Source organism: Amblyomma maculatum, chromosome 2, assembly GCF_055883805.1.
Source record: "Amblyomma maculatum isolate TAMU_Amacu chromosome 2, ASM5588380v1, whole genome shotgun sequence".
NCBI classification, from domain to species: Eukaryota; Metazoa; Arthropoda; class Arachnida; order Ixodida; family Ixodidae; genus Amblyomma; species Amblyomma maculatum.
In genome coordinates, this window is record NC_139345.1 from 37,973,426 (window position 1) to 37,994,309 (window position 20,884).

General features: G+C 42.1%; 1 protein-coding gene across 1 annotated transcript; it reads left to right on the forward strand.

Moving 5' to 3' along the window:
- The first annotated feature begins 3,128 nt into the window (after nt 1-3,128).
- cbc (protein CLP1 homolog) lies at nt 3,129-19,387 on the forward strand. Its single transcript, XM_084593888.1, has 13 exons — nt 3,129-3,344; nt 3,623-3,700; nt 3,782-3,895; nt 4,182-4,307; nt 4,817-4,930; nt 8,952-8,979; nt 10,537-10,707; nt 10,790-10,879; nt 11,155-11,255; nt 11,633-11,771; nt 12,855-12,935; nt 15,468-15,561; nt 19,210-19,387. Exons 1-13 carry the CDS (start codon nt 3,315-3,317, stop codon nt 19,319-19,321), a joined length of 1,278 nt encoding a protein of 425 aa, XP_084450014.1. The 5' UTR covers nt 3,129-3,314; the 3' UTR covers nt 19,322-19,387.
- Nucleotides 19,388-20,884: the final 1,497 nt, after the last annotated feature.

The window sequence follows — 20,884 nt, forward strand, 5'->3', positions numbered from 1 at the left end:
AGTGAACGAGTTCGCGTCGCTTGCACGCAAGTGTCAAGCGCGCGACCGGCCAGTGCAATTATTTGCAATACAGTCACAAGGATATATATATATATATATCAAGAAGGTCCAAAATGACATCATTGAAGCTTTTAAAAGCCATCGGTTAGGGCCAGACAATCTCTCTAAAGGAGAACGCATTGGTCTACACACACTGAGCAACCGCAAAGATATCGTCATAAAGCCAGCTGATAAAGGCGGGGGGATTATTGTCTTGGGCGGAGATGATTATATAGCAGAAGGCATTTGGCAACTTTCCGACAACGAATTTTATAAACAGCTTCAAGCTGACCCTACACTAGTAGAACACTCATTATTTCCCAATCACTCCTTCAGCTCACTGATCAAAATGAAATCTCCCCCAAGCTGTGCAAAGCACTTTCAGCCACGCATCCTTCTCCGGGGCGCCTTTACATGCTACCTAAAATACATAAACCCGGTAACACATGACGCCCAATTATTTCAGGAATAGGCACCATTACTGAACCGATTTCAAAGTACATAGACTCGCTGATTAGTCGCCTTCTGGCCACCTATCCATCCTACATTAAAGATACCAACCATTTTCTCCGTGAAATAGGAAATATCACACTAACTGCCGGGGCCTTACTTATAACCATGGACGTCATATCGCTACATACAAATATTCCCCACGCCGACGGCGTTGCAGGGCTTTTTGAATCGTATAACGAGCAAAGATTTAATCGCTCCCCTAACCCAAGGCATTGGAAACATTGGTCAAAATTGTCTTATACAACAGCTTCGAATTCGACCTTCAGTATTATCTGCAAGTAAGTGACCCAGCTGTGGGTACAAGAATGGCCCCTAACTACGCCAACATCTCCATGCATCACATAGAGTCAAAATTCTTCTCTTGTTGTCCACTCCAGCCGTTTTTGTACAAACGTTATTTGGATGACATTTTCATAATATGGACAAGCACAGAACAACAGCTCCTTCACTTTATCGATAGCTTCAATTCTGCACATCCCAACATCGTTTGCTCACTCCTACCCAGCTACCGAAATCAACTTTCTTGATGTTCACGTTCTTGTCGAAAATGGTTCAATTCGCACAACCGTTATAGGAAACCAACCGACTCCCAAAAATATCTACATTTCCAAAGTTGCCATCCCCGTCACTGCAAAATAAATCTTCCCTACTCCCAGGCCCATTGTTTTTCAAAGAATATGTTCTAATGACCAAGACTTTCATACTAACTCTAAACAGATGCGCAACGTCCTCGTAACGCAGAGCTACCTCCCATCTGTAATTGATGACGCCATTGGAAGAGCTTCAAACCTTAACCGTAACGAACTGCTCCAGGGACACCAGATGGACAACCAAAACGATTACTCAACAAATCTCATCTTTACATTCACCGAAAACCCACCGAATATAAATAAAATCATTCGTAAACTTTTCAACATCATCCAACAAAGTCAAAGTCTCTCCAGTATTTTTACGTCCGCTCCCCGCTTTATTTACAGACGTTTCAAAAACCCCCTTAACTACCTAATTCACTCCAAAGATCAAAACACCGCTGCACGTGGTTGTCGCCCCTGCGGTAAAGGCCGTTGCAAGGTTTGCAAATACATGAATACCATGAGTTTAGCAAAAAGTACTACATCCGATTTCCAACACTCAGTCAATGGCAACTTCGATCGTGGACTCATCTAACATTATTTACCTCCTTGAATGCAGCATATATGTGAACAGCAATACATAGGACAAACAGAAACTCCATTCCGCCTTCGGTTCAACAACCACCGTGCCCAGCCATTGCTGGCGCTCCGGGCAGGGGTTCTGCAGGGCGGCCTCCCAATCTTCCATGCAGGGGTGGGGGAGTGGATTTAGAGAAGGGGTAACGTGGCATGCCCAAACCACCGTGGCCCAAATCACGTGGTAGAGAGTTGCAAGCTCACCGCAATCAGTGGGCAGTCAAGGGAATAAAGGGAAGGGTACCAGAGGTTTAAAAGAAATGGTGTAACAAAGGTATTAGTTTTCAGGCGGCGGTAAGTTGCTGCTTCTTGAGTAGACAGGGTGGGAGAAGGGAGTGGTAATGTAAGGAAAGGCAGCCGGGGAGGAATACGTGTGATCCGGTAGAGGGGAGGATCGGGGAAGGAGCGCGCGAGCATGTCGATGGGCAGCTTCATTGCCGGGCATCTACCGGTGTCCCGGAATCCAGTGATCCTTTTCGGAGAGTTAGCGACGAGGATTCGGCGGCTGGCGGCACCGATGTGTCCGCGAAAATAGTTACGGCAGGCCGTGCGGGAATCTGACATGATGATAGCATGAGCATTAGTGACGGCGGCCAGAGCGATGGCTGCTTCTTCGGCAATACTCGGTTCGATGGTGCGAAGAGAGGCATAGCTGAGGAGAGTGCCCGCTGGAGATGCCACGGTAATGGACATGTGTCCGTTAATTAACAGGGCCCGCAGCGTCTACGTACAGAGTATTCGGTTGGCTGGTTCGTGGCCAGTGTATCGCCAATGTTAGTAGACTAGTAACATTGGCAAATTTCGCTACGAAACCACGCGCGTGTCTCTGGCATTTAGGAGCTATAGTAGGTCACATGTGGATAAGAGGTAAGGAGGTAGCATAAGCATAACTGCATTGTGATTCCTGATCTTGAAACAGGCTTGCTTTGGCACTGGATGGTGAGTGGGAAGCGATGGAAGATGAGATTGTATTAGAAGCGATTATGTTGCATTGTTTCGTCCCAAGCATGACCTCGACAACATTGACATCAGTCATCGTTCAGCTTTAAAGCCGAAACCGAAACAGGTAAGAAAACTAAATATGATTATAAATTACTCAGCGGGCGTAGGCAACAGAGCATTATTCCAAACAGGCAACCAAAATTAGGCTTCAGAATCAAATGTCGTGGGCTCTAATTCGTAAGCTGCTCTAAAGTGATCTTTAACCTTTAACTGCACGTCTGAAAATATATTATACTCTATATAAAAAAGATAATATGTAAATCATAAGCAGCATTATCTTCTGCAGTAGTTGCAAGTCAACGCAGCCGCATTTTATTATTTTTTTTCTTGTAAAAAACCTCGAGTGAGCTACACACGCTACACACCTACGCGGAGTAAGGAAAGAACTATCCCTGGTCCGGTTTACTGAACGCCATCGATATCAAGCAAAATGTCTCCGTCGATGGATAAGTTTGCTCGATGTTTGCGTTCGTTGTGAGTGTGTAAACGAACATTAGAGCCGTTTTACTGCGTCCACAATTGTTTAACTGATTTTCTGCAACTCTCTCAACAATGACCGAAGAGAAAGAGACCAAGGAAGAAGTACGTTTACTTGCCAAATTTCCAGCAGGGTTCTTACACCCATGTTTGTCGTGCAAACTGTTCCTTTGAAGCACGTGAATATTAATTGTTCGTCAATCCTTTGTCGTATCTAGAGTATGGATGCGCGAACTGCTACAACCTTGTTTAAGGAAATTTGTGTATTCAGTACGCTGGCTGCTTAATAGTAATCACTTCAAGCATGCTTACAGCTTTCGTCTGTTCTGCGTGAACATCGTCACGCTTATCTTTTTGTGTGTGTGTGTGTGTGTGTGCGACAGACGGCGCAGGAATTCCGGATAGACCCCGAGTCTGAACTCCGGTTCGAAGTAGAAGGGAAAGAGAAAGTCACCGTTGAGGTAATCATGTTTTCTTTAATGTGGTGCTGCTTCTACTGGAAACGGTGTCACACCTGGTTCGTTTCTATTTTCACTCATTAGCTCAAGTCTGGTCTGGCCGAAATATTTGGCGTTGAATTGGTCAAGAATAAGAAGTTCACTTTTGGACCTGGAGCCAAGGTTGCAGTTTTTACGTGGCATGGATGCACGCTGGAAATATCCTTTTTTGTTGTTGTTGTCGTCGTTGTTGTTTTGCGGGCTAAAGTATGCCTTCGTAACCATGTAAGCAGATTTAGTGAAACATGTGCGGCTATTGTCTGTTTTGTCCTTGAAATGTTTGTTCGCAGTAGATGTGGCCAGGCTGATTATTGTGATGATCACCATAAAAAACATTATCATAGAATGTTACCATCACAAACCCATGTCAGTTGTTTATTTTCCTGCTTCTGCAAAAAGCAGCAATCAAAGGATCTACAGAGCATGTTTCCTTAACCTGTCTCACCTGTGTGGAAAGACTGAGGTTGCTTACGTGGCCAAGGAAACACCTATGATCTTCTACGCCAACATACATGCTGTATTAGAACAGATGCGGCAAAAATGTGAAGAGGATGATGCCAAAGGACCCACAGTAAGCAATGCTTTCAGTTTTGTCACTGTTTGCTTACAAGTGCTGCAGACCCTAGGCATTTAAAAGGGGTCTTGCTCCTCATGAGACACTTGATAATGCGAAAAAAATAAAAGGGGTGTTTCACTATCGGTGTTCTAACCTGTTTGACCTTTAGGTATTGTACAGTCTTGGATAAAGTTTTATGTCATTGCACACTCACACACACACACACACACACAAAATCTTTTCTGTGAGGTTAGGCAATGCAGTTCATTGAAAAATATGAAGAATGAAAACTTGTACTTCAATTACTGGCAGTGAGATAGTAAAAGAAGTTTCTTTACTTCATATCCATGTCCCATAAAGTTTTGCTCACATTGTATCTGATGTAGCTCACTTTGCAAAATGGGTTAGATTCAAGAACCTTACTGTAAAGCTGGCTTAACATGATACTTAAGTGTACACATTGCACTTGCATGTCCTGTGGACATCGCTGTATTGTTCATTGCCCTCTTGTGTTCTCTCTACAGGTGTTGGTTGTTGGCCCTACAGATGTTGGCAAAAGCAGTCTCTGCCGAATTCTTTTAAACTACGCTGTTCGTCAAGGTCGAAGGCCAATCTTTGTGGACCTTGACGTTGGTCAGGTAGGGTCCACATCCTTTTTTTTTTTTTTTTTCAGAATCACTTGTGAAATATGCTGCTCTGCCTATGAGTTAGGTGCAGAGTCTGTAAAGTTTTGGCCCTTTTGATTGGTACAGCAGTATTTTGAAACCTTCGCATATACTCTCTTATCAGCGGGAAATGGTTGTGTGCTTCCATTGTGACAGGAAAACTTGGTGAGAGCTTGCCAGAGGATGCTACTGGTCTTCTGGGAATAATTAATTTCTGTAAGCTTGTGTTTGTATTTGGGGAGGCTATGAATACACTGTACACATAATTCACACACATTCCATGTCCATGTAATGCAGGATTCCTCGTCTACATGATTGCCTCTGGCATCAAACAAAATTTTTCCAACTTCTCAGATGCACAGCAATTCTTTTTTTTTTTTGCCGTGCATCTAATGTTTATATTTTGCCACTGAATATATGGTACCATTTTTATTTTGGTTAGAAATGATGAGAACATGTTCTCTTATTTTTACTCAGATTTTTCTTTTCTCTCATCATCACACTAGGGAACATGCTGCATTGATTATGTTATCCATTGCATGAAGGCACAGGTTCAGTAGCAATACGGGACTGCTGCATGTCAGATGCGAATGAAATGAATAAGTATTATTGTGCATCCCCAGTGCTGCCAGGTACCCATTGGTGATGGAATTGGTTCAAGCATTCCCTTGCCTGGGTGCTTAGGTTCTCTTGGGTGCATTGCTTGGGAATGGGTCTTCACCCTCATCCTGTATAACCAAAATCACATGTGCCGTATGCTCTTTGTTCAATTCTGCCCGTGCACCAATGAAATTCATTATCACCGCTATTGTACTGATATTTTGGAAGGTGATAACAAACTTTGAAATTTTGAAATTATTTCAGAGCCTTCTGGTATGCTCTCCTGTGTAGTAGGAGTGGGACACTAAGTCAAGTTAAAAGCTTGGAGGACACCCCATTACCGTTAGCTTTGACAATGCAATAGTGTGAGAACTTCATTCCTAGCTGCCATGCACAGCTATGCATATATGTTTCATCTCTTTTCATATCGCGGGAGTAAAAATCAGGCAATTTTTTTCAAGTTCATTATTGGGGAGAAATAGTTTTTTTTTTTTCTTTTTTTCCAAAAACATTCTGAAATCCTGATTTTTTGAGCCCAGTTTTCAAACTGCAATAAATTTTTCATTCTTTCTTTAGTTAGCAGGTAATCATTAAGGCCATTTTCAAGTGGCAGTATGCGAAAAATGTTAGTTTTCTGGAAAGAGCCTTGATCAGTTTTAGTACATGAAACATTTTATTCACACAAGCAGGTCAACGTTTTACACAACCTTGTTGGCATACATAATCATTTGCATGTGCAGCCTTTCAGTTTCCATTAGAGGCCTGTCCGATCTTGGTCTCAGCTAAAGGAATGTTCTTTTAACATTACAGTTGCCATTAGCTGGGCACAACAAAAGCACATTTGCTAGTTTAGTGTAGCGTACAGTAGCATTGTGCCAATAGTCCATGACTTGAGCACCTGTTATGGCTTCCTGCAAGTACTGGGTACATTGCGAAGTAATCTAGGTCGTCAGTCACAGGAATCGATAGAGGTCAGTAGCCATCAAACGACTGGTGCAGCATCCACTTCTGGATTGCATCCAGCATGGCCCCCAATTTCTATGGCGTCAACTAGTTTTTGTCTGTCCATTTCACAGTGCAGTATCATGTTGTGGAAATTTTAAACCAAAACTGTGCACTACTTAAATTCACTAATGTGGCATTGTGCTGTGGTAACATAGCAAAACACCTCTAGCTTGATCATCTTTCTGATCTTCTTGAATAACTCGTTGATAGTCTGCTGTAACTGGACGTTTACAAGGCGAGCAAAGCTTAAAATTTAAAGTTTTCTGCTTTATTGCTTTTTCTAGACATCTAGAAGTGGTTTGAGTGTATCTCATTAAGGCTGCGTTTGCATAAATCACTTCTTTTTCAAAGTCTTCTGGAAGCCTTTGACATACCGAAGTCCGGCGGCAGAACGAGAATCCCACGTGGCTCATAAAACGCTTCACCCAGCCTTTGCTTGCTTTGAAAATTGTGTGACTAATCCCACGCTCACGGGCCGATTCCCTGGCTTTCATCTGTATCATCTGTCAGTGATGGCGACACGTCTGTTCCTGAGCTCATTAACATACTGAGCCAAGTCTTCCTCGGGCTCTGCATGGCGCCCGCGTTGTGGTCCCGTAAAAGTTTTCCATAAACTTTAATACGCTGCCAAACTGCTGGCGTTTCACAGCCACCTGTGCACATTCACCTCTGAAACACTGAAGTGCCTGGCTGCTTCCAGGTTGTTCCCAGTCTCATTCGCAACAGCAATAACTTTTTGCTTGAACTGTGCCATATAACGGTGCCTGGTTTCACTCATCATGAAGCATGCTCAAACCGCATTGTTCACATCCGCAGACAAAGAAGGCACAAACGAAGCAGTGGATGCGCCATGGAGTCTCCCGCATAGAGAAAGAGATGACTCGCGTGTTAGCGCTGATTTTGCGGCGAGTGACATCATTTTTGGCCAGTCATTTGGAGCCGCTCCGCTTCTTTCCTCGCCTCTTCATTCTCTCTCCTTTCTTCATGCCCTGAGCTGAGGGAGCACGCGGACAGAAAAAAAATAAAAGAGAACGGCAGAACAGCGGATGCTAGCCAGTTGGGCCCTACGCTAGGGGCGGCTAGGGGACACGGGCGACATTGAGTGGGTTTTGGGAAAACCACAATCGTGGTTGTTTTTTTTTTCTTTTTTTGGCCGGGCTACCACCATAGCCTCTCGTGCTCTTCTCGCGTACCGATCTTCTGTCTTCAATCCGTTTTTCCGACGGCCCCGAACCTAGGACGTTGCCATGTTCTTGTCAAAGCTTCTTCCAGGTGTTTCAGCCAAAGTCTTTCATCTGTTGTCATTGTGTCTGCAGCCTTGCATATGTGCATACGAAATCCTCCAGATTTATCCGTCCGCTTGGTCCACAATGTACACTGGGGCACGAACGAAGTCATGGGCCACACTGCTGACAGGTAGCCTCGAAGAGCATCAGCTGAGATGCTCCTAGCTTATCAGCTTCCTGAATCAATGTCTTGAAATTCTTATGATGGAATGACACAAGATGCTTGCAAATGCAGTGGCAGAGCTTCTTTGCTGGACAGATGACCATGACCACCTTGGTGTTGCAGTATTTCCATTCTTCGAAATCCTCATTTTCTTTACACCAGTCTTCCAGTGTCTTTCAATTTCTTCCCATCTCCAATGCAGAATTTTTGTATGCAACACTACTGGCTTCCTTCTTCGCAGTGCTTGGATTCCACATAATCCAAATATCTCTGCTGCGCTTGTGCGAACCACTCGCACCCTGTTGGTTAAGTCCTATCCACATGACGAATCAGATCACTGATTATATCCATGCACAAGCACCACATTACCCAACATCACTGGCTCCACCTGGTCCGCTGGTGGCAACATCTTGCATGTACATGCCAGATGGCAAGAGCAGACGACTGAGTGGATGGAGAAAAATTTTCAAATCCCTTGTCCTCCTCAGCTTTTTCTGCAGCTTTTTCCTGTGTTATGAGCACAGCCCAGCCTCCAATATGGCAGCACCCTTTGGTCAATTTTGAAAAGTTCTATGGGGGGGTATTTCTCTGCACTTTGCAGCCTACCAACTGTGTCTGGTTGCAGTTGGCTCTTCTGTGTACCAGCCTTAGCAGATGACAGGTGCAAACCTCCTCTTGCCGTATAAGTGTATGACATTGCTGGCTTTTGTCCCATTAGGACTCTTATGCTATTGCCTAATATCAGGTTGTGCTTAAAAATACCAGCTCATTTTACATAGACCGTCCTGCATGCACTGCTTCACCCTGAAACTGGAAATACTGCAGTCAAGCTCATTCATCTTGTATTGGCATGTACAGTGTGTCATCACGTGCCGTCTCCTTCAGAGCTTTGCATAGCAATGCTGATCTGTAATAATGTACCTTTCCACTGACTTTACAGGGCCACATATCAATTCCTGGAACCATAGGTGAGAGGTTACAATTCATCACCCATTTTGCAATAGAGTTGACGGCCTCTCCTACTTCCAAGTAGAGATGTGTTCATGTCTTGGAGTTGTGCCCTTGCCTAGGAAGCAGTGAAAATGCAGAATATTGCAGACTGCCTTGCAGTGGCACAGCAACATTTGGGTTTTGCATTAATTCTCCAATACCTATCTTCGTTTCAAATTTCCACTTTTGCACTTGACCCTCTGGCAAACTTGGACGAGCTAGGCTTGTCACAAGCCGACTATCATTTCAGACTCCTGTCGAGTCTTGCTCGTTCTGTTTTTTTGTCGTTCTGTGTCCGGTTTGCAGCAGGTAAGGCTCTTCCAAGGCCAATATTTGTTCAGCTGCCAGATGGTGATATGGGCACTAAAAGGTCATTCTATTCTGATTGCAGCTTCATTAGAAAGAATGCCTGCTGCGGTTATTTCTTTTTTTTATTTATTTCTTCAAGTAATGTTAGTCTTTTGCCTCTATTCACATGCTGCCACAGGCAGCGAGAAGTGTGCAGATGTGCATTGGTGGTGGTGAACTTGCGTTTATCTACGTTTCTAAGGTGCCTCTTGGATACATAATTGACCTTTCAGCTAATCGAACATTTGATGAAATGAAAGGAACTGTCAGGGTGGATATGCTGAATGCTAAGCACGTTATACAAGACATGTTACTCAGCTAATCGACCATTTGATGAAATGAAAGGAACTGTCAAGGTGGATATGCTGAATGCTAAGCACGTTATACAAGACATGTTACTCTGATAGGTCTCATCTAAGTGTATACAACAGAAAACAAAAAAAAATTTAAATCTTCATTTGAAGCTCAGCTAGTTAAAAAACAAAGTTTTTAGCTAACTTTACAGTTAATCTAGCCTTGTTCATATAAAGTTCTACAATGCCCTACCTGCTCATATACTTTGATGCCAGCACCATTGTCACTACTTTGCAATATCTGTTGACAAGTCAAGCCTTATGCCTAGCATAAATTTGCTCTTGGCATAGGTTTTTCTTCCTTTATTTTCTTCTTGACATTTGTGTTGTAATTTGTAAAATTTAAGGCCAAAGGTTATCAATAGCTCTAGCTGCCTAAGACTACAAATAATCATCAGAAGGTGGTAAGTTAGGCCTAAAGACATAAACATAGGCTAGGGAAAGTTATGATTGAAAGAAGCTCTGTCGCATTTCTTATTAATAGTAGTGGGACCTAGGTTTGATTCTGGTTTTAAGTTTTCTTTTTTCTATAGTTTCTTCATAGAGTAGCTCTTATGTAATGCATTGTGCCTTGGTGACACCCATCATGCAGTTCTAAACTGTGCCATGCAGCTGTGCACAGGCATTAATCAGAACTAGTTTTTTGGTTAAAATGCCTCGTTGGCCGATATTAAGCTTTTGGTGTCGAACCAGCTCAAACTTTCCAGTCTCTTGACGGCACAATGGCACTAAGGTTAGATCATTACAGAACTGTGTTTGTATGCTCTCTCATGGAGACTTGACTGCTGTGACATCCATGGCAAGTGTGTGGAAATCCTTCAATCTATTCTTTAGGTGCCCTCCTGGTGGAGAGACCGGCAGATGTTGAAGAGGGCTTTTCTCAGCAGGCACCCCTTGTATACCACTATGGTCATAACACTCCAGGCACAAATGCCACTCTGTACAATGTTCTTGTCTCGCGCCTTGCGGAAGTTATTAACCAACGTGCTGAAAGCAACAAAAAAGGTAGGTCATTGTCGTGCACAATTGGATTGTTCAGTTTTCGCATTGTACTCACACCCTTGTGCATCATTCCTTTGACCTTCAGCTAGTGTGAGTGGAACCATCATTAACACATGCGGCTGGGTGAAGGGAGCTGGCTACAAGGCAATTACACATGCAGCCCTCGCATTCGAAGGTATGAATCTAGATATAAGGTTTGCTAAGCGACTGTTTCAAGGCTTGTTTTTAACTTGTTTGTACTTGCTGCATTTTTTTTTTCTTTTTTCATCCCACTGTTGTGATTGTCTGCCAGTGGTTGCATAGTTTTATTTCTGGATATTCATTTTTGTTGCTCTAAATTTGTGATGAGTACGTTGAAATGTTTCAGATGGTGGTTCTAAATATCTCTGTGACTAAATAAGCATTCAAAGCATTGAAAGTAATTGACATGTTTTTCCTCTTCTTCCTTAGTGGATGTTGTCCTAGTTTTGGATCAGGAGCGCTTATACAACGAACTAGTCAGGGACATGCCAGGGTTTGTCAAAGTGGTCTTCACACCAAAGTCTGGAGGTGTAAGCACACTTTTTTTGTTGTTGTTGCTGTTGTTGTTGTTGCTTGAAAGTTTGCCACGTGCCCTTGTGGTTAACAAGATGGGTTGGCAATACCCACTAATCAATTAGAAGTAAAAAAAACAGAGGTTGAAGCAGTTATATGCTTCTGTCTACAGTTGTTGAAGCTATCATGTAAGGAGTGAACTTCGTGTTAATGTGGGTACATTCCACCAAATGCTATTTTTTCGGCAAGCCTTCTGCTCAACAAAGTTAGTTGATGTTGAAACGAATTGAAAAGTATCTAACCTGCCTTTGTAGACCTGCGTAGTACTTCAGCCTGCACACTTATTGAAATGCATTTTCCCTTTGCCTCTTAATGATTTGCCTTGTGGACATAGGTGGTAGAGCGCAGCAAGTCCATGCGATCAGAATCAAGGGACTCGAGAGTGAGGGAGTACTTCTATGGCCTGAAGACGCCCCTGTATCCACACTCATTCGATGTAAAGTTTTCTGACATCAAACTGTACAAAATAGGTGGTAAGTATGTGGTTGCTGTGGCACTGGATTAACAGCAGCTCCTTTTTATTTAATTGAGGGAATGTGAAGCTAGTTTATTCATCATGGCTAGGCATAGAAGTTGTCAGGACATGTTCCTTGCTATGCTTGTTGTAAAAGCTGTGTGTGCTGTGCAGTTACAGTAGACTCCTTTAAAGACGAACTTGAAGGGACCAGACGTTCCTCTTAACAAAGTATCCTTAAGGATATGTGACCAGGCTAGGTGCATCCAAACCGCCACCTGCTGTGTGTGGTTCAATTATACATTACATAAATATATTCAGCTATCCACCACCTACTATGTGTGGGCCAAACATATGTTGCTTAAAAATATTCAGTAAAATAGCCTTACAGAGAAAGCATTTATTGCACTATGCATGATTGAGCTGAATACTGAGACCATGAAGCCAGCTCATGTTTTCTTGGCATTGGTCTAGTTTTCCTCTTTCACCGACTCTTCTTTCTCAGTGTATCCCAGAGCAACTGCTACCCACACACACATATACACTTATCGGGTGTCCTAGCTAAGTTGTGCCAAAGGTTAAAATCTAAAGTATTTGAGGTAAGCCAGGGAAACCAGTTACATACAGCTGCCAATAGTTTTGCGCACCAAAGGCATCTTTTTGGTTTTGCGATTAATTAATTAGTTGAATTATTTTTTCTAAATTGCTAAATGTTTACTTTATACTATAAATGGGATTTCCAAAGCTGGAGAGCACTTCCAAAAAGCCCCCCTTCTATTATTTGCGATAAGCTCACTGCAACCATCGCCACTACTCTTCTGGCTATTACTACACTGCTGTAAAACCATTGAATAAGAACAGCTGTCACTGTAATATGAGAATTCGTGTTTATGTCTGTTCTATTTTGCAAAGTAAGCAGAAAAGTTAATCTTGTTGGTATTTTTTATATACAATTGGGAGGAACACCAAGGATTATTACATGCAAACAATAAGCTTAAAGGTCGGGATATGCCCTCTAGATGATTTACCTAGGCATGTGTTTTTTGTTGTTGATTTTTGCTTATCTTGAACTGCCAAATTAAAATTTCGCCTTCTTTTCTAGCACCATCTCTGCCAGACTCTTGCATGCCTCTAGGCATGAAAGCTGAGGACAACTTCACAAAACTAGTGCCTGTCCCTTTAGGTAGGTGGTGCTACATCATGTGCGCATTCTTTTTTTTTTTTTTACGCTCTCCATGTGCAGCTCAGAATCACATATATGCAGTTCCCATAAACTCTTCCTCACGACCGGTCCTTATGTCTATAAAGTGACAGACTTTAACCTTAAAAAACCTGTAAAAAAGAAAGAGTAGTACATTGCTGTGATAAGGGTGATGTGAACTTTGAGGATTTGCAAAAAGAAATGTTAGAAGAATTCATGAAAGTACTACAAATGTATTCATCTGTTTCACCATGTTTTAGGGCCTGATTTTTATTTCGCTTATAGCATCGCATTATGGAATATATATGTGTGCTGCACTTTTTGGCAAAGTCTGTGAAGCAGCAATGCTTTCATCACACAAATTTTACAATAGTTCAATCTTGCAATGTTGATTGGCTATGCAACCAAACACATAAGAAATGCTTTACCAGTAGCAGCAAATTTCTAAATTAATCCATGAAATGTTTTTAACTTTGCTCTGAATGAATTAAGAAGTCAGCCATATTTTGAACAGCTGAATGAAATGTCTAGCTAGTAGTTGCCCTTACACATGAGTGCTTCTAAATTGATGTTTGTCAGTCTTTTTTTTTTTTTAAGTCGATATGGTCTCATGCCTGTGACAGATTTTTAAGGCAAGTTTTGTCATCAGTTAGGTTTTGCTCCAGAACAGTAATTTTTGTGTGTTGAACTGATCAAGCCCTCCCTGAGAACTGGTGTAGGCTTCAAGTTGACGAAGCTAAATGAGGTGTGGTGAGCTTTGTTTCAGTGCCAGAGAAAGGGGCATGAGGTGGAGTTGAAGTATTTTTCAGCTCATTAAGGTGCACGCATTCCAAAAGCGCAATTAGGCCATTTTTTGTTTTCACTTCTCCCCTTTGCTTCGCCACGGTGACTCTGTAGTTAAAGTGCTCACCTGCTGAGCCATCAGATCCGGTTCTGCTATGGCTAGGGCAACCACGTATAAATGTAGGCGAAACCCAGGGCATTGAAGTGCTGTCTGACTTCGGTGCATATTAAGGTACCCCAGGTGGCCGTCATTATCTGGAGCCCTCCACTTCAGCATCCCTCTTGACCCTTAGTTGCTTTGGAATGTTAAGCCTCATAAATCACAAGCCGTGAATTTCCAGTCTGTTTTATTAATGTGGCTGGCAGAGTAGAGGTTGCATTTACGACTGCTGCATTTCAAGTGTTTCAGCATCGTTCAGCTAGGTTTGGCTGGTTAGACGTTCATTTGATGCCGTTTCTGCAGCCGTAGAAACAGTGGTGGCAGAGTTGCTATTAAAGTAGGTGTCCTGCAGCCACTGAATGCACAGCAGTTTACAGATCATGGAGGTCTCATGGAATGAAGACACGTGCACTGTGGACAAACAGTAAATTTCACCAAGGCATCATCAAGCTTTTAAACTTTTCCAACGTCAGCACCTGGCCCAGTGGCTGTAGTTTGAGCTACTGAGCACAAGGCCATGGGATCAAGTCTCAGCTATGGCAGCTACATCTTTTAGGATACAAAATGCAGAAATTCTAGTGTATTGTATGATGTCGGTTCATGTTTGAAAGCTCCAGGTGGTCAAAATTTCTTAGGCCTCCATTATGGCAACTCCTAATGCAGCAGCCATATTGTGATAAGGGCAAAGCACGAAAACGCCCACATGCTCAATGAAGAAAAGAATCAATGTCTTTTTAGTCTTTGCATTACTGAGCAGTTGTGTGTGAAAATTGGCACTACTTTCGTGATTTTTTTTTTGTAGTTTATGTTGTTACATCTTTTAGCTGAGTAGCATGAATGTGTTATTGCTTCTTCAGGATGCATATATTAGTTTCTTTTCTCTTTTTTTTGATCTTTTTCATCCATTTGAGCTGACTCAGAATCAAGTTTGCAATATCTGTGAGCATTACGTTGACCGGTGTGCTGTATGCACTGCATCTGCCACTTACCCACAAGCACCAAGGTGCTCAGTTGCTCAATAATGCGGACAATAAAGCTCTATTATTGTTATGTCAGCACATGTTAAAACAACCAGAGGTGAACTAAATTAATGCAAAGCCCTCCACTACAGTGTTCCACATAGCATGAGTGTCGCATTGGGACAGTAACCCGCAGTTTAAAATTTTTATTTCCTTTCACTCTCTCTTAGGCTTGCCTTCCTTCACCCTCCTCCTTCTCAACTACAAACATCATCAAATGTTATTTTTATATGCCATGTAACATATGTCGTTGGTCATACTACTGAGGTAAATAAAAACCTCGAGGCACCTGATGTGGCTGGTAACAGACATTGCACAGGTATACCAAGTTTACAGCAATGTGTTGAGCGACTGTGGTAGCAACATGCAAAAGGGGACACAGGTCTGTAATCCAGCCAATCGCTCCACACTATGTTCTGGAGTTGATGGCAGAGACAGAAAGCAGATCACACTTTGGACCTTCTTTTCATGCTCGGTAATGAGACAGATCAACATTGTTTCTTGTTTTCTGCTCATAATGACATTGAATTTATTTTCATCTCTTGCTTTTAGGGCCAAATGTACTGCACCATATTCTCAGCGTGAGTTTTGCAGCAAGTAGTGATGAGGATATTCTGCAGACTAATGTGGCTGGCTTTATTTGTGTGTAAGTGGCCTCTGTCCCTCAGCCTGTTGCATGTCTGTGGTGCAGGCAGGGCAACATGATTTCTCAATCCTATTGTTTGTCCAGCATGCTCTCTTAGTCTGCTGTGCTGACCAGTTATGAAAACATTTGTCCCACATGTTTCATATTTGTGAATCACTAGTGACTTAGGCTGCTTTTTCTTTGTGCGATACATCATACGTAGTGAAAGTGTGAAAGCTTACCGTAAGTGCTGAATGTTAGAAAATGTCTCCCTGCTGAGGATTTCTGACAGCACGAAATGGCATTATTGTTGAGAAGGAGGAGCACTACGCTAATAACAGTAATAATAATAATAATAATAATAATAATAATAATAATAATAATAATAATAACAATAAGTGTTCTCCTCTATTAGACATCACACTGGCACAATTCAGACATGTAGAAAATTCCAAATATTTTTGCCTGAAATGGTGGCTCAGTGTTTATGGTGTCCAGCATAAGGACGCAACATCAAATTTTAGCTGCGGTGGCCACATTTCACTTCCATGGCCGCATTTCAGTGGAGACAAAATGTGGGAGACACCCATCACTGTGCAATGTGACTGCACGTTAGATATTTCCAAATGGTTGAAATCGGAGTGCCCCACTTTTCACTCCCTCCTTCATCCTTTTCCCTAAATGCACAGTGACAGTCCTGGGGAGTGGGAAAAAGGGGAACAACCCCTGAAAAGTTTTTACACATCTTCCTTAATATCCGTTTTCAGGCTTTCGGGGAACACATAAAAAGAATTATCCGCCAATCATTCTTTAAAGCAAAGTTAACAAAGACCTCTAAATATTTATAACACGAGTTATGGTAGACCATCTCTCGTTCACCGCTTATAATAGTTCAACAACAAAGCACAGAAAATTGTTTTACAAATAAAAAGTAGACATAACAATATTTTCTATTTTCTTTTTGTTACAAGGAAGTTCATCTCATCAGCAGTGCATATATCTGAAACTACCACCTTTAACCTTGAACATCCTCTTAGTTAAAACTGACTTTTGATATCTCCAAATTCGAATTGTCTGGAGTCGACAGTATCCGATACTCTTTCAGCCTTTTCCAACCATGACCTAGCTAATGTTACTAACGTGCTTTCCGTCCTCATCAGAACCATGAATAAATAGACCTTTTGGGCAGTGTATTGGCTATGAAGGCATGTGTGAAAAACAGCTATTCCAAAATTATTTGCATTATGGTTGGAGATAAGCATAGCATAGAACTGAGAAGCTTAGTCTGCGTCCTACTTACACTCCAGTACCTACCTAGTGGCAGGAGTGTTTTGACGGCAGTTTATGACGGTGGATTACAGTGTGTGCACTGGATATTTTGTAAACTTGAAACATACCGTAGAAACCTTCGTATAATATGAGCCTTTTCTTTTTCAATTTTATAATGTCAGATTCCTGTCTCGTTATTACATACGGATCCAAACCAATTTCAGCCTAAATTCACCGTCCCAGTTTTGTTATTAATTAGCGCTATCAGTACCAGGCTTCCAGTGACAGAAGGCACTATCCAGTGGTAGGGTCTGCTGACTGTTTCGATGGTTTCGGTTTCGCCACGCTGTCCCCATGATCCTCACGATCACTGAGCCCACAACACACACGCGACTGGAAGAGGTCGATTGCATCAAGCACAATGTAGATATGACGAAAGGATCACTCTGCATGTTGCACAGACCTACTATGGGACCCTCCAGCCATGCTGGCCACGCCCTACAACCAAATCGCGGACGCTTGACAAGTAATCCCAAGCGTGTGGGTCACGCTTTTGTGAAATCCGGAATACCGAACATACTTAGAGGTACCGAAAAAGATTTTATGCAGAAAGATCTCTCTAGTAAGGGACTCTCGGCAGATGATACACTACTGGACAAAGACTATGATTGCGAAAACCTCAAACCTGAGAACATTTTCTTTGTGCACATGCCGTGGTCCTGCACACGTTACTAGATGCGAACAGGCGCGAGCGCAGTGCATGATGACCGGCTGCTCATGCGCTGCAATCCCGCAACTGAGCTAGAAGTAGCCTACTGGTTTTAGAAAAGACGGAGGACCACATGGCATCCAAGATTACCCGCTGCTCTTCTCCTTATGGTGTGTGAAATTCTCCAATCAAGTGTTTCAGCGCGAGAAGAGAAGCGTGCACCACCGGCCCATGAATATTTGCGACATTATTCGATGCCTGCTGTGGGGTTGCACTGGATGCGAAAGTGCAGAGTGTGCGCGATTCGCAAGGCAACCGCGAAGTGAGGTGCTAATAAATACTTTTGGTGGTCTTTCCTCATTCGCATTATATGCGGATCAAATTTTTCTTTTTTTTCGCTTTTGCTATCCAGAAATTACACCTCATATTATATGCTGGTCCGTATTATACGCTGGTTTTTACAGTAATTTGTTCACTGTCCCATTAATGCTCAAGTCAAAATCTGTATTTGTTCACAAGGAAACGTACTAATAAAAAAATATTATTTATCTGGCACAATTTGGAAATGCAACAATAATGAGCATAGACCAAGAATCTTGACTTGTTTTATTATGACACCAGATGGCAAAGTATGTTTTCTTGTTTGTGTAAATAACTGGTCCACCTTACATAACCTCATTTAGATACTGTTGTTCATCTGTCTATTCTAAACATCCCAGTTCTTCTCACTCTGCATGTGTAAACGTTAGTTGGCACAGTGTGGCACCTTTTGGTGCACTTGCCATGCCAATGGTTCAACACATGCTTTTTGAAGTCATTACATTGAAATTGTTGTGTGCAATCCAGGCAGCAGTGCTTTTCTTTAACAACAGCCCTCAAAGGAGAATGGATGAGCTTATTAGTAACAGTGAGTGCCAGTTGTGTGCAATGTGTAATTTTGATCACTGTCTGTGGAGACTAAATCACTAGGCTTATAACTTACTGCAAAAATGTGAAGGTTAGCATCCGCACCCTCTTTTATTTGCTTCTCTTTCACAATAAATTTGCAATTTTGGTCATCTCTATTGCTCATATGAGGCACAAGTAACTACAAGATGGACTCTAGGGCCTGTATTACGAGTTTACATCGTTATCGAAGTGTCGCTATCTCATGTGACCTCGGGTCATCTGATTGGTGGCAATGTCGGAATATGATGTTGCCACCTCTTCCTGTTCCCTAGTGGCAACACCCAATTCTGGCATTTCGACCAATCAGATAACTCGAGGTAACGTGAGATAGCGACACACCGATAACGACGCAAACTGGGAATATGAGCCCAGCTGAAAAAGTGGAATTCGCCATAGCGTGTCATGCATTATGAAAGACAGCTTAATGTACTGCAGTGTATACTACCAAGGGCTGAGAAAGTGGAATTTACCATAGCGTGTCATGCATTATGAAAGGCAGCTTAATGTACTGCAGTGTATACTACCAAGGGCTGAGAAAGTGGAATTTACCATAGCATGTCATGCATTATGAAAGGCAGCTTAATGTACTGCAGTGTATACTACCAAGGGTAACCAGTAATGCTAGTGGGCAGTTATCCTTCACATTTTCCCCTTCTGAAGTCAAAAGTGGGTTTCCTTAAAATACAAGCACATTTTCAAATCACTCCTGTCATTTAACCTCGAGCATTGTGTTCCTTGCTTAGAACGGAAGTGGACATGGAGCGGCAAACGCTGACGGTGCTCTCTCCGCAACCAAGGCCCTTGCCCAAAGCAGTGCTGCTCTTGAGTGAAATTCAATTCATGGATTCACATTAATTTTCCCATCACCTCTTTTGTTTTTGTTATTTCTCACCCTATAAATAAACCATCTCATCTTTGTTACTGTTGTTGCGGTTATTATCCCCTACTGCACTTTTGCATTGCAGTCTTTATGCTGCACTCTCGAAAATTACTGTTTGTGCAATGTGTACCATGTCTTGCTTCAACTTGTAGTGTTTGGGGGACTGGGCTCTGCGCTCTTTCCACTGCTTCCTTTCCTCCATCGTGCTTCATTCTGCATGTTCATAGAGCTGTGCAAATGTTTGCTTCAGTGCATGCACTATTTGAAATTTGCTTATTTGTATGCACTTATGGGGCAAGCGAACTGCAATCAAGCATTAGAATTGGTTTCTACAGGTTACATTGAATACTGTTTTATACTATGTTCACCAATCCGGTGTTTGCTGGCATCATGAGGCGACGTATGTGAAACCCATTTTTATAATAAATCCTAATGCTAACCAATAATTTTTTCTGAATCCAAAAATTTTGGTGACAGCCCAGTGCAACCAGTATATTGGTAGACTCAAATCATGTTTTTATGGCTGTTGCTACACATAGAATTCTTTCTGGGTGAGCTGCATTATTAGTAACATTTTATTTTGCAAGTAATAACTTTTAATACTCAGTGCACTTTGAAACAATGAACCAATGCTACCCAGTCCAGTAAGGCACAGGTAGTGAGCATATTCGTGAAATGGGGCACAGCCACAACTGATTGGCCCAAATTTCTGTGCCAAGTCTTGAAGAAGGTCCCGACTAAACAACGTGAAATTATACGAAACAGCTAAAACCAGATAGGCGAGGAAGTTTACATAAATGTTGAGAGAGGGTGAAAACCGAGTTATGGATTTGGACACTCCTAATCACAAAAAACTGCAGAGGTATTTTCACACCCATTTCAAAATGTAACCCCCAAGTTCGCACTGAAGTAAGAGGGCTGGAACAGAACCAATCTTTCAAACAGGATCTCCATAAAAGTACTTTTCTGAAGAGCAAACTATCAGCAGGAAAAGATGTAATCTATTCACTTCCAAACTGTTAACTCTTAATATGCAGCAGGCATTGTGCAAGAGGATAAACTAAGGATGTAAATGACATCTGTGTGTGCCAGTCTCCTCAGCTTCCTCGGGGATGGTGTTTGAAGCAAGCTCAAAAGTTGGGGGGGATTTTTTGGGTATGGCATATTCATACAGCTTGCTGGTTCAATCCAGGGGAAAAGAAAAACTGTTGGCTCCAACTAGCAAATTTGCAATTTGTACCATTTTAATTTTCCAGTTGTTTCCTCCAGCTGGACCAGTTAGTGCAACTGGAGTATTGACCAAATGGGACCAATATGCCTAAGCCATCGAGGATATAATACAATATATACCTCCCATTTCTGCAAAATACAAAAAAAAAGAAGTTTGTGCCACCTTATAACTTTTGCAACATTCATGTGAGGTGACAACAGGAGTGCACATGGCAGTGCCCATATTTTACATGCGAAATGAAATGAAATTGAAGGTCTCAAGAGAATAATTCAAACAAGCCAAGTATATATAACACAGATATATATAC

Bases quoted from the DNA above. Each gene is read 5' to 3' on its own strand.
- cbc (XM_084593888.1), top strand. From the start codon at position 3,315: ATGACCGAAGAGAAAGAGACCAAGGAAGAA. The intron at 3,345-3,622 runs GTACGTTTACTT...TGTGTGCGACAG, and splicing joins AGAAAGAGACCAAGGAAGAA to ACGGCGCAGGAATTCCGGAT. The intron at 10,708-10,789 runs GTAGGTCATTGT...TTTGACCTTCAG, and splicing joins TGCTGAAAGCAACAAAAAAG to CTAGTGTGAGTGGAACCATC.